This window comes from Spermophilus citellus, assembly GCF_964194105.1.
Source record: "Spermophilus citellus genome assembly, chromosome: 6".
Lineage (NCBI taxonomy): Eukaryota > Metazoa > Chordata > Mammalia > Rodentia > Sciuridae > Spermophilus > Spermophilus citellus.
This window is the reverse complement of record NC_138187.1, coordinates 9,020,661-9,033,042: the sequence shown is the minus strand read 5'-3', so window position 1 is coordinate 9,033,042 and position 12,382 is coordinate 9,020,661. Positions and strand designations below refer to the sequence as shown.

Below are 12,382 nucleotides of genomic sequence, written 5' to 3'. Positions count from 1 at the left end.
TGTCAAAATAAGAAAGGTGAGCTGGTTGCAGTGGCACATACTTGTCACCCAGGAAGCTCAGAAGGCTGAGCAGGAGGATTGTCAAATGCAAGGTCACCTGAGCAACTTACCATGACCCTGTCCCAAAATAAAATAAAAAGGGGTGGGGACGTGGCTCAGTGGTAGAGTGCTTTCCTGGCATGGGCAAAGGCCTGGGTTCAATTCCCAGCACTGACAAGTAAAACTGTGACTTGGGCTGGGGCTGGGGCTGGGGCTCAGTGACAGAGCACTTGCCTAACATGTGTGAGGCACTGGGTTCAATCCTCAGCACCGCATACAAAAATAATAAAACAAAGGCTTGCTATCTGTCTACAAAAAATAAAAAGAAAAAAGAAAGAAAAACTGTGACTATGCATCGACACCATAACTGTTAGTATTACCAGATAGGAAATCATCATTAGAACTACTCTCAATGCTCAATAGGATTTCTTCACACACATTAAAAATGAAAATTGAAGGTAGCTCAGTGGTAGAGCACCCCTGGGTTCCATCCCCAGTGCCAACAGTAAAGTGAATAAAACTCAGAGGGCAAAGCAGTGTGTTTGGGTGTGATGACAGCAGTGTCCACGTCACCAGACAGCACTCATCACAGGGATGTGCCCAGCACAGGAAAGCAAAGGTAGGGAAACTCGGAAATTTGAGTAGAAGATCTCATTGCAGCAGAGCACGTTCACACAGATGAAGAGAGGGGACGAGGCTGCGAGCCAGTGACATTTCCCTGTGGCTCCTTTGTCAGCCAAACAAAGAAAGCCCTTTACTGTGGGTGGCTCAGTGGGAGGCTGCAGCAGAGGAAGCAGAGGAAGCATGCCAGAGGAAGCAAGTCTAAGGCTACCGGCCTTTCAGCGCAAAAGGTGTTCTGAGAGAGAAGAACTGAGAACTACGACAGTCCATCAAAGCAAGAGAATGGTTGGAAGTCCTTTCCCGGGGCTCTTGCTGAGTGGACAGATGCTACTGCTGATCTGAAGAGTCACGCCCTTAAGGCTGAGCTGGGCACTGGAAACCAGCCCCAAGCAAAGGCAGCAGAGAACTACAGCTGCAGGCAGGAGGATCTGCACAGTCAGCAAGACCCATTCAGTAGAACCTGAAATGTTCTACTAGCATGCACAAGGCCCTGGGTTCAATCCCTGGTATGGCAAAAAAAGAAAACTAAAAAAGGTTTATAAACCTGGAAACCACCTATTACCATCTCCATTGTACAGATGAGGAAGTACTATCCACCAAGCTAGCTTCAGAGTCCATGATCTATACAACTGATCCCTACCACCTCCCAACAACCTTAAACACAAGAACTGGAGCCTAAGGAAACAACACTAATGGCCCAGGCAGAAGACACTAAGGATATGTGCCAGGCACAGCAGCATGTATCTGCATCTGTAGTCCCAGCTATTCAGGAGGCCAAGGTGGAGACTGGCTGGAGCCCAGGAGTTCTACCCCAGACAACATGGTGAGAACTAGTCTCAAAAAATAAACAAAGTCAAGTAGCACACACCTGTAATCTAGCAACTTGGGAGGCTGAGGCAGGAAGATGGCAATTTTGAGGCCAGCCTCAGCAACTTAGTGAGACCTTGTCTTAAAAAAAAATAATAAAGTCTGGGTATGTAGCTCAATGGGAGAGCACCCCTGGTTCAATCCCCGCAGTACTGAAAAACAAAACAATTAGGTAAAATGGGCTCAGGACCTGGTCAATGTGTTATAATAATAGAAAATAATCATAATTCCATGTAAAGATGACATCATTTCTGGAAAAGATACCAGTCTCAAAAAAGTATCAAAGGCAGAAATTTGAGTTTCATGATTTCATAAGAATTCGCTATTAAGAGATTTGGTTATATCCCATCTGATTCAAATGTATGATATGTCAAGGTCATTATACTGACATGTGTAATTAAAACAAATAATAAAAAAAAGAGAGATTTGGTAGGAGGTGAAGATTTACAAATAATTTAAAGAAAGGGCCCTGGGGGGATAGGAAGGGCAGCAGAATAAAATAGACATTATTATTGCTATATGTATATAGGTGATTGTATGACCAATGTGATTCTGCAACCTGTACAATCAGAAAAATGAGAAATTATATCCCATTTGATTCAAATGTATGAATTGTCAAGATCATTGTACTGTCATGTGTAACTAATAAAATAAATAAATAAATAAAAATAAAGACAGGGCCCTGTCTTTCAATCTATCAACTAGATCTTGTTTCCAGCTAGTCTGAGGTGTCCTTTTTCTTTGACTAGAAAGATTAACAATAGAAACTATAAAAGCACGCTAACACATTTATTGCAACCCCAGGAAGCGATTCAAGGAAAGTTTAAAAAATGAAATAAGAAGTCCAGTGTGGGGCTGAGGACATAGCTCAGTTGGTAGGGTGCTTGCCTCGCATGCACAAGGCCCTGGGTTCAATCCCTAGCACCACAAAAAAAAAAAAAAAAAAAAAAGGAAGGAAGCAGTAGCGACTAAGAAGACTGAAGCAGGAGGTTCACAAGCTTATGGACAGCCAAGGCAATCTGGTGAAAGAAAAAAAAGAAAGAAATTCATATCCATGTTATTAGCAATTCTGTAACCTGTTTAAACTTAAGCATAGGAGTTGATGTGGAGAGATCAATGTGCTTTGGGGTTTGGTATTTCTTAAAATATTTAAAACACTGGGGCTGGGATTGTGGCTCAGGTAGAGCACTCGCCTAGCACGGGCAGGACCCGGGTTCGATTCTCAGCACCACATAAAAAAACAATAATAATAAAGGCACTGTGTTGTGTCCATCTACAAAAAAGATTCTCTCTCTCTCTCTCTAAAAAAAAAGAAAAAAAAAAACACTGAGAAAATAGTATTAAACTTCATTTTTATGAGACATTCAAAACAAGTTTTGGTTACAGGTTTATAATTAACAGTTAAATATTTAGGAAAATTTAAAGTACTAAGTTGTGCAAACAGTGGAGTATTCATTGGTGGTGAGAAAATGTCATCTGCCTAGTGAATGTAAAAGGCGAATGAGCAGGACTTTAAACCCAGCACACTTCCCTGTGGGTCTCCTCCCCACACACAGCAACTCCCTGACTGGCAGGCAGGCTCCATTTCCTGACACCCTGGTCTTCCATCCCAAGGGGCGAACTTCCCACTACACCAGCGAAGACCCTCAGAACACGATTCATATCCCGCTGGGCGTCCACTGTGTAGCTGGGCCTAGTCCCTCCAGCGGTGTCCACACTGAGCATTGCAGCACTTGTAGAAGGTGGTCATGGGCTCGTCTGCAGAGCGGGTCTGGAGTTGCATGAAGTAAGCTCGAGGATGTTCGCATTTGGGACATGGCTCTGGCAAGGAGAAGAATCAAGCAACCCAGTTATACAAAAATGATGCTGGTGAAGAACCTACCTCTTAAGAGGAAAAAATTATGTTAAAGGTGTGAAGCCTCACTGCTCATCGGGCCTTCCTTCCAATAATATGTCTATAGACATCATTCCCACAATGTACTAAGAGTGAGGAGTCAGAAAGACCTTGAAAACACTCCTCCCAAAGGCACACATCTGCAACCCGGGTGACTTGAGAGGCTGAGGCTGGAGGATTGCAAGTTTGAGGCCAGCCTTGGTAACTCAGCAAAACCCTCAGCAACTTAGTGGGACCCTGTCCCCAAAGTAAAAAATAAAAAGGGCTGGTAAAGTGGCTTATTGATAAAGGACCCCTGGGTTCAAACCCCAGTACCAAGAAAAAAAACCTCCTTCCCACTCCCTGGATCCTACTTTTCTTCTCAATCTGGCTGAAGACTGGTTGGAGACTTAACTTGCACCATGACTATTTTGTGCTACTATAACATCATACCTGAGACTGGGCAATGAACAGACGATGGAATGTGTTATGGTTTAGACTTGAAGCATCCCCCAAAAGCTCATGAGTGAGATCATGCAAGAAAGTTTAGAGGTTAAATAATTCAGCTATCAGAGTCTTAATTAATCAGTGCATTAATCCCTTGAAGGGATTAACCAGGTGGTAACTGTAGGCAGGTAGGGTGTGACAGGAGGTGGGTCACTGGGGGTGTGCCTTTAGGGTTTATATTTTGTGGGCTCTGCTCTCTCTCTCTCTCTCTCTGCTTCTGGTGGCCTGTCCTAACCTCTTTCCTCCACATTCTTCTGCTATCATTCCCTGCCTCACCTTGATCCCAAAGCAATAGCTGACCACCTATGGACTGAGAACTCTGAAATGATGAGCTCCAAATAAACTTATTCCACTCTAAAATTGTCATCAGTCTTTTGGTTGCAGCAGCAAAAAAGCTTACTAAAACAGAATAGTTTTATTTTTATTTTATTTATTTATTCAATTACAGACCAGGTCTCACTATGTTGCCCAGGTTGGCTTTGAATGCCTGGACTCAAGTGATCATCCTGTCTCAGCCTCCCAAGTAGCTGGAACTGGCTTGGCCTGGTGGCACATACCTGTAATCTCAGTAACTGGGGAAGCTGAGGTAGGAGGATCTCAAGTTCAAAGCCAACCTCGTTAACTTAGTGAGAAGCCCAAAACAACTCAATGAGATCTTGTCTCCAAAAAAAAAAAAAAAAAAAAAAAAAAGGACTGGGGACATGAGCTCAACCCCCAGTACCAAAGGAAAAAAAAAAAAAAAGAAGACAAAACCAAGTAGCTGGGATTACAGGTGCAAGCCACCACACCCAGCTAAAGCTGGAAGTTTTTAAGTAAATGCTAGAAAAAGCCTGTCAGGCCATGAATGGAGCATTAAGGGGATTCTATTAAGGGTTCAGGAGAAAACAAGAGCTGTAGGGAGGGGGCTTCTTCCTGGAGACTGCATACTTGTTGTGAACAGAATACTGGTTGTGGGCCAGGCCCAGTGGCCCACACCTTTGATTCCAGCAGCTCGGGAGACTGAGAGAGGAGGATTGCAAGTTAAAAGCCAGACTCAGCAATAGTAAGGTACTAAGCAACTCAGTTAGACCCTGGGCTTGGGATGTGACCCAGTGGTCAAGTGCCCCTGAGTTCAATCCCCGGTACCAAAAAAAAAAAAGGAATACTGGTTGTATAGTGGCACCACCTACGCCACAGAAAATCTTAATTAAGCTTCTCCAGAAATCTTCCCCATAACTGACCTTAGGAATATCAGCAAAAGAATCTCTAGGAAAGATTTCAATATAGTTAAGTTTACTATTTCCTGTTGCTTAACTTACCTGGCCACACAAGATCAGAACTCCAGGTGCTAAATACCCCTTTACTAGTTTTTCACAAACATTTATGACCTATTTAGTATAGTAACAATATTTACCACAGTTTATAGAAGTATGTTTGCAAATGCAAAGTGTAATAAAAAAGACAGATCCTTTAACCAGGCTGGTGCTTCACAGAAATGTTTACATTTCAAAGAGAAGAGGTTACCAATTGGGCTCCTTGGTAACAGCTGGCAGAGGGAGGGAAGAAAGGCGAGAAGCTCTCCCCTCCTCAGGCGCTGTCCTTAAAGGGTTAACCTGCCTAGCTAGAACAGTGAAAGAAAAAGCTGTTTTGTATGAACTTCTGCAGATTGTGAACTTCTGAGCCCCTCCCCTTACACACTGGGTATAAAGTTCTGAAACTGCCTGAATTTTGGGTTCAGGGGGATTGATGATTGATCACAGCAAAAGCTTTGTCCTCTGAACCTGGCTGTAGCCAAATAAATCTGTTTCCTGCCGTCTTCAGTGTCTTGCCTAGTCTGTCCCAACAACAGTTGAAATAGACTATTCTGACTGGATCTTACAAGGAATGAGCAGCATCTTGTTGGAACAGGGGTACATGTGGGTTGGGGGGGGGGCATCTGTGTTACAAAGTAGCAAAGAACTTGGCAGAATTATATCCAAGCCTTAGGACTTCATGGAAAACAGAATTTAAGAGCTATGAGGCCCATAGTAAGGGGTTCACTGCCCAGGGCTGCCTTGGGTCTCTGCTTCCTGCATTCTTACTGCCAGACCTCCAGAGGACACTGAACCTGCCAGCACCTTGATCTTGGACTTTCCAGCCTCCAGAATGATAAGAGACAAATTTCTGTTTTCTATAAATTACCCAGTCTGTGGTATTCTTCTACAGCAACACCAAGGGACTAAGATAGTGGCTTAAGGCTGCTGTGCACTTTGGGGCTCATGCCACACAGATTCTCCTTGTTAAAAGAATTGCTTCCCCGGACAGTGGACACGTTCCTTATCTTCCCATTGATGGCTATGTCCAGGGGACATTTTGGCAGCAGCTGTTCTTAGCTCAGGAGCTGTTCTTACCCATATCTTACCACATCCCACACCTTTTCAAAATGCCCAGGGGCACAGATATACCTTGGAATTGATTTAATTTGGAGAAAATGATCCTATTCTCTTGTTTATGTTTTCCAGTGCTGGGATGTGGACCCAGTGCCTCACACGTTAGGCAAGGGCTCATCACAGAGTCTCACCCCAACCACACAATCCTGCTCTCAGGAAAACACCTTTATACACTCTCAGGTCCAGGTCCATAATCCACCTTTTAATGACAAATTCTACCAATGCTAACTTTTTTTTTTTTTTTTTTTTTTGCTACTGGGAATTGAAGTCAGGGGCACTTGACCACTAAGCCACATCCCCAGCCCTATTTTGTATTTTATTTAGAGACAGGGTCTCACTGAGTTGCTTAGCACCTTGCCACACCATTGCTAAGTCTGTCTTTCAACTCATGATTTCCTATCTCAGCCTCCCGAGCCACTAGGATTACAGGCATGCACCACTGCGACTGGCCAATGCTAACTTTTTTTTTTTTTAATATTTATTTTTTTGTTGTAGTTGGGCACAATACCATTATTTCACTTATTTATTTTTATGTGGTACTGAGGATCGAATCCAGGGTCTCACACATGCAAGGCGAGCACTCTACCGCTGAGCCACAACCCCAGCCCCCTCAATACTAACTTTTACCATAACATACTTATATGTTCTACGGGTGAAAAGACAGTACTGACCTTGAATTAGCTGTTACCCCTCAAAACAGGCTGTATTGAGGGTCCTTCTCTCTGCTTCCCCAATCACATCTATATCTACCCAACATGAATCAAGTCTTAAACCTCTATTTCTGTCCAACCTGCACTTGAATACTCCCTGACATCACCTTCCTAAAATCCCTATTAGAATAAGAAGACAATTTATTGTAGACTCTTATTGCCAACATTCCTGCTGCCTTCAGAGCCATCCCCTGAGCGCCTCCTATTTCCCAAGCACTGGCAACTCACTTCTTGCTCACAACCTACAAGTATGAGTTGGCCAGAGAGGTCAGGAGAAGCCTCTGAGGTTCACCAACAATAAGAGGTTGCCCCAAGAATCCAACCCTGGCTTGTATCATTTCAAGGCTTGTATCAATATTTTTTGGGGGTGACAAAATTTTAATAATAACAAATTAATAAAGAAAAATACCTTTCCTATTATTTTTTTTTCAGTTGTCAATGGACGTTTATTTTATTTATTGATACATGGTGCTGAGAATCCAACCCAGTGCCTCACACATGCTAGGCAAGCGCTCTGCCACAGAGCCACAACCCCAGCCCTATCTTTCCCTTTCTTAGACATGGACACCATAGACTCAACATGGAATGGCATAGTCCGCAACCTCACAGCTATCCACAGCTCAGCAATGGAAAAGGTCTCTCACCTGCCGTAGAGTCAACATTCTCCCAGGCAGCTGCTCCCCCAAGCACATCATCCACTTCTTTCAGCTTTGGATACTTCCTGTTCGTTACCTAGACAACAAACAAAAACAGCCTTCACACTCCCAGTAAGAAGTGAACAATATGAACAAGGACCTCCAAACCACAGCAGCCCTCAAGTGCCCCCGACTTCCTTCCCTGAGCTCTGTGAATGCCAAATATAACACAATTCCTGCCTGCACAGAGCAACACACTCCAGGGGAACAGGAGGTCCCATGGCTGGGTTATCCTCCAGGCTGGGCTGTCAGAGACCTCTGCAAAGACTGGAAGCTGCAACTGAGGATGTGGAAGTAGGGACAACAGCTTAGATAGAAGTCAACCAGTAGCACTTAGCTGGGTAACCCAGTCATTCCCCCAGGCAGCCAGCTTTTAAAGCAAGCTACACTTTGTTTCTTTGAACTTTATCAGACATTACTGAAATGTCAGGATTAAGTTGAGGGATAAGGAAAAAAAGTCCAAGAACATTTTCCCTAAGCTTTTGTGATTTGAAATCCCAGGCCTCAGCCAGTGCAAGGCCTCAGCCAGTGCAAGGAACACAAAAGGACATACAGGTGACTGACACCCCTCGCTAATGGGTCAGTTGATCCCAATAAGCCACAGAAAATTCCCTATTCACATTCCTGTCCCACCCTAAGGGATCGGCAGTACTCCTACATAATGAACCCCAGGAATTACCTTCCTGTCCGCCCCATTTTCCGCCCCAGAATTGAGCCACTCCAGGTTTCCACCAGTTGACTCCATCGCTAAATACTTACTAAAAGCCTGGAGATCCGAAGTTTGCTTCCCGTCTCCCCCCTTCGTCCAGTGTGAGTCATTTGTTTTAAATAAGTAGACTCTGAACTCAACGAGACCTACCTCCTAAAATTACTTTTTAGCTGAATTATCAAGGGAAAATAACAAGTCATAGACAGTGTACACCATTCATTTGCCGTACGCTCAACTGTGCAGTAGACTCCCCTCCGGGCATTCGGATTAAAACATACACGGAACAAAGAAAAACCCCTGCCCTGCTGAGAGTGTGTCCCAGGATTAACAAATACAGCACAAGAGCAAGCTACAAAATATATTTGACGGTAATAAGTCCCATGGGGGAAATAAAGCAAGGCAACTGGAAGAGCCTCAGGCCTCTCCCTCGGGGACGCCAGATAGGGGGCAGCCCGAGACCTGCTCAGGCCGTTCTGGACATGGCTGTGAGCATCGCGCACCGAGCAAGTGGCAGAGAGGTCCCCGCGAGGATCCAGGCCGCAGCCCGGCCAGGGCGATACCACCGGGCTATGGGAGCGACCAGGGGAGAGCCGGCCTCCAGGGCCCACCTTGCGGGTGACGTTATGCACGTAGGGGCAAGTGTTGCAGGCGAAGCGGTGGCAGCGCTGGCCCTCCTCCACAATCAATCCGTTTCCGCATCCCGGACAGAAGAGAAGCATAGCTCCGACTCCGCCACCTGGGCTCCGAGTCTGCGCGTTCCCGGAAGCAGGAGGCCTCGCATTCCCATTGGTCACCGCAGCCGCCCCGCCCCTCAGCCCAACACTAGTCACGTGTCTGCGCGCTCCCGGTCCGCCCCGCAGCAGACGGCCTCGCACCCCTCATTGGTCACCGCAGCCGCCCGCCCCTCCGGCTTACCAATGGCTGAGCTGCCTTACTTGCGCATGCGCGCTCCGCCTCTCCAGAGGTAACTGACGGGACCCTCCGAGCCCAGCGCGCTTGTGGCAACCCTGGAGGAAGCCGAGGCCCCGCGTCAGCCGGAGGAGCAGGAAGACGATGAGGACGAAGAGGAGCTGCTACCGCACTCCGAGGCCGTGGATGTGTTCCAGGAGGGTCTCGCCATGGTAGTGCAGGACCCGCTGCTCTGCGATCTCCCGATCCAGGTGCGCGCGGGCAGCTGCCCGGGGCGCGGGTGGGCGGCCGCGGGCGGCCCAGGACAGCACCTCTGGGTGTAAGTGAGCTTTGCCTGGCCAGGCCGAGGCAAAAGAACACTTCCTCACAAGGTAAAAGGTATTTTAACACAATATGTTTAAAAAGTCAAAGTTGAGGGCGGGGGATATAGCTCAGTTTGTAGAGTGCTTGCCTTGCAGGCACAGGGCCCTGGGTTCAATATCACAGGAAAAAAAAAAAGTCAAAGTCGATGCGGGAACCTCCGTGGGAAACAAAGTAATGTGAAGACTAGGTCGTTGTTACTTGATTTTTCCATTTGCCTCAAGCGTCAATATGCTTTAGCACAGACAGTAGTCTACCTAATTTAAAAAAAAAAATTGCCCATCATGGATCTTTAAAATTAACTTCTACCCCTATACACACACACACACACACACACACACACACACACACACACACGGTGCTGGAGACTGAATCACAGGCCGTGTGCCTGCGGGGCACATGCTGTGCCACCCAGCAGCATCCCCAACCCAGCTTGTACTTTCTTAGGTATTCTGTTAAAACACTTGTTATCATTATCATTTTTTGGTGCCTGCTAAGTGTTGCACACCTGTCTCACCCTAGTCCTGAGGCCCTAGCCTGGAACTTGCTCAGGGTTCTGAGGGAGAAATATTGGGCCCAGTATTCTTCTGCCTACCAGGCCCCATCCCCATATGGATTCATTCTCCCTGCCTGTTTCTTCACTCCTCTAAAGATGTGAGTGAAACACGAGGTTGGGGTGCTGAACAACTAAGTAAACCCTAAAATATAGGCAAGAGCCCCTTCTTACCCTTCATAAAATGAGACACCACTTTCTGGCCACTATCAGCTTGTTTTTCTTTGTTGTTCTTTGGGGTGGTAGAGAATCAGGATTCCCATGTTCACCTTTGGTCTCCTCTAGGTTACGTTGGAAGAGGTCAATTCCCAGATAGCACTAGAATATGGTCAAGCAATGACAGTTCGAGTGTGCAAGATGGATGGGGAAGTAATGCGTAAGTGCCGTCCTCCTCCCATTAGGCCTATACATTCATGTGGACAAGATGTTAGCAGGACTAGTCAGTGAGAACCTTGGGGGCCATGCCCAAGGATATTAGGGCAGCCACAAACCCAATCTGCAGAGTAGAGCCTGACAGTTCTGGGTTCTCTTGTCATCTGAGGCTCTGTCCCTCATGGATCTTTTCACACTGTGTCCATGGCTGCAGCTGTGGTTGTAGTGCAGAACGCTACTGTCCTGGACCTGAAGAAGGCCATCCAGAGGCATGTGCAGCTCAGGCAGGAGCGTGAAGGGGGCATTCAGCACATCAGCTGGTAAGTGTAACAGCAGCTTCTTCCTTGGGCTTCTGGGGGCTGGTATGGGCTCCACAAAGTAGTAGTTCTCAGCCGCACATGTGCACACTCCCACCGCTTTGCTGCAGATTCAGGCAGAGAGCAATTCTGTGTTGGGACTCCTGCCTCATCTGCTTCTAGACCCTCATGAATATCACCCCACCTAGATATCTTCACTTGTGGATACTTCTGGACCTCAGTGTTGGAAAGTGGTCTTCCTCGTTGAATGCTTCACTTTTCAGTGTCTCCTGCCAGTCCTCACCTAGGTCCTGTCAGCCCTCATGCTCCCATGGATCAAGTGCCCTATAGATGTGTCTAGCACTGTCCCCAGTTTCATTAGTGAAGTGTTTTGCCAGTGCTCACACGTCACCTCCTCACATGTGCACTGCACAGGAAAAAGGCCTAGAGAGAGTGCAGCTGCCCTAGGGCTGAGTGCTGGAGCCTGTCATATCTGCAGCTTACCTCATCCTGCTCAAGGCAGCACACGGTTTACCTGAGCCCCCTCTTGTAGGTCTTATGTGTGGAGGACATACCATCTGACCTCTGCAGGAGAGAAGCTAACAGAGGACAGGAAGAAGCTCCGAGAGTAAGTTCAGACCACATCTTCAGCTGTGGGGCATCTTGCCTGGTGCCCTCTAGTACCCTATGTTATGCCAGAGGGCTGTAGCAGCAGGGTTCCTGCCCAGACTGACACCTTCCCACAAGTAGCTTCCTTGGGGCACTCCCCATTAGGAGAGTAGCAGGCAGAGGAGCAGCTCCAGGCAGCTCCACCCCTGCAGTGCAATGGGAGTGTCTGGGAAGGTGGCCACACAGCCTCTTGGACTAAGTACCACATTTATCCTCTTTGTTTCTCACAGGCCTGGGGGGCAAAGTGGGGGGAATTACAAGTGACCCTTCTATAGGTCAGACACTGTGTTTCCTTGTCTTTCAGTTATGGTATCCGGAATCGGGATGAGGTTTCCTTCATCAAAAAGCTGAGGCAAAAGTGACCCTAGGACAGGGACAGCTCTGTTCACTGATGGTCAGCCCTTTCCCAGCAGGATGGAGCCCTCCTTCTATCCTCTCATCAGAAAAGATTTGGGCTCGCTGTACTGTCAGCATGAGCCCTGGGGTTCTCAGGACCAGGACAGGGTAAACATTTGTTCCTTGCTTTCCTATGAACTTGGCCTGGGCTCAAAGACCTTAAAACATGGCAGTTCCCACAGGGCTGTGGGCCTGGCCTTATGTGCAGAATAAATCTGTCTGTTCGCCTCATTTTTTTGAATAGTCAAAAAGGCTTAATAGATCTGTCCCATCACAGAGGGGTGTTTAGGGCAGAGAACTGGTATAGGTAACTCCTGGCATCCAAGATGCCACACCTAAGCCCTGTGGCCACATCACATGCCTGTAACCATGGTCTTCATAGCTCTTTGTTTGCTTGT

At 46.8% G+C, this 12,382-nt stretch overlaps 2 protein-coding genes across 2 annotated transcripts; one reads left to right on the top strand and one right to left on the bottom strand.

Moving 5' to 3' along the window:
- Positions 1 to 2,862: 2,862 nt before the first annotated feature.
- Positions 2,863 to 9,194, bottom strand: POLR3K (RNA polymerase III subunit K). The gene is made up of 3 exons (XM_081299666.1): positions 9,038 to 9,194; positions 7,670 to 7,757; positions 2,863 to 3,348 (listed from the first exon to the last, which is right to left on the bottom strand). Exons 1-3 carry the CDS (start codon positions 9,146 to 9,148, stop codon positions 3,221 to 3,223), a joined length of 327 nt encoding a protein of 108 aa, XP_081155792.1. The 5' UTR covers positions 9,149 to 9,194; the 3' UTR covers positions 2,863 to 3,220.
- Positions 9,195 to 9,382: 188 nt separating this feature from the next.
- On the top strand, positions 9,383 to 12,215 carry SNRNP25 (small nuclear ribonucleoprotein U11/U12 subunit 25). The gene is made up of 5 exons (XM_081299665.1): positions 9,383 to 9,589; positions 10,537 to 10,627; positions 10,838 to 10,943; positions 11,473 to 11,547; positions 11,893 to 12,215. Exons 1-5 carry the CDS (start codon positions 9,548 to 9,550, stop codon positions 11,948 to 11,950), a joined length of 372 nt encoding a protein of 123 aa, XP_081155791.1. The 5' UTR covers positions 9,383 to 9,547; the 3' UTR covers positions 11,951 to 12,215.
- The last annotated feature ends 167 nt before the right edge of the window (positions 12,216 to 12,382 follow it).

Excerpts from the sequence above, each read along its gene's own strand:
- POLR3K (XM_081299666.1), bottom strand. The coding sequence starts at position 9,148 with ATGCTTCTCTTCTGTCCGGGATGCGGAAACGGATTGATTGTGGAGGAG. Across the intron at positions 7,758-9,037 it reads TGCATAACGTCACCCGCAAG|GTAACGAACAGGAAGTATCC; the intron begins GTGGGCCCTGGA and ends TTTGTTGTCTAG. Across the intron at positions 3,349-7,669 it reads GAATGTTGACTCTACGGCAG|AGCCATGTCCCAAATGCGAA; the intron begins GTGAGAGACCTT and ends TCTCCTTGCCAG.
- SNRNP25 (XM_081299665.1), top strand. The coding sequence starts at position 9,548 with ATGGTAGTGCAGGACCCGCTGCTCTGCGATCTCCCGATCCAG. Across the intron at positions 9,590-10,536 it reads TCTGCGATCTCCCGATCCAG|GTTACGTTGGAAGAGGTCAA; the intron begins GTGCGCGCGGGC and ends GGTCTCCTCTAG. Across the intron at positions 10,628-10,837 it reads GATGGATGGGGAAGTAATGC|CTGTGGTTGTAGTGCAGAAC; the intron begins GTAAGTGCCGTC and ends CCATGGCTGCAG.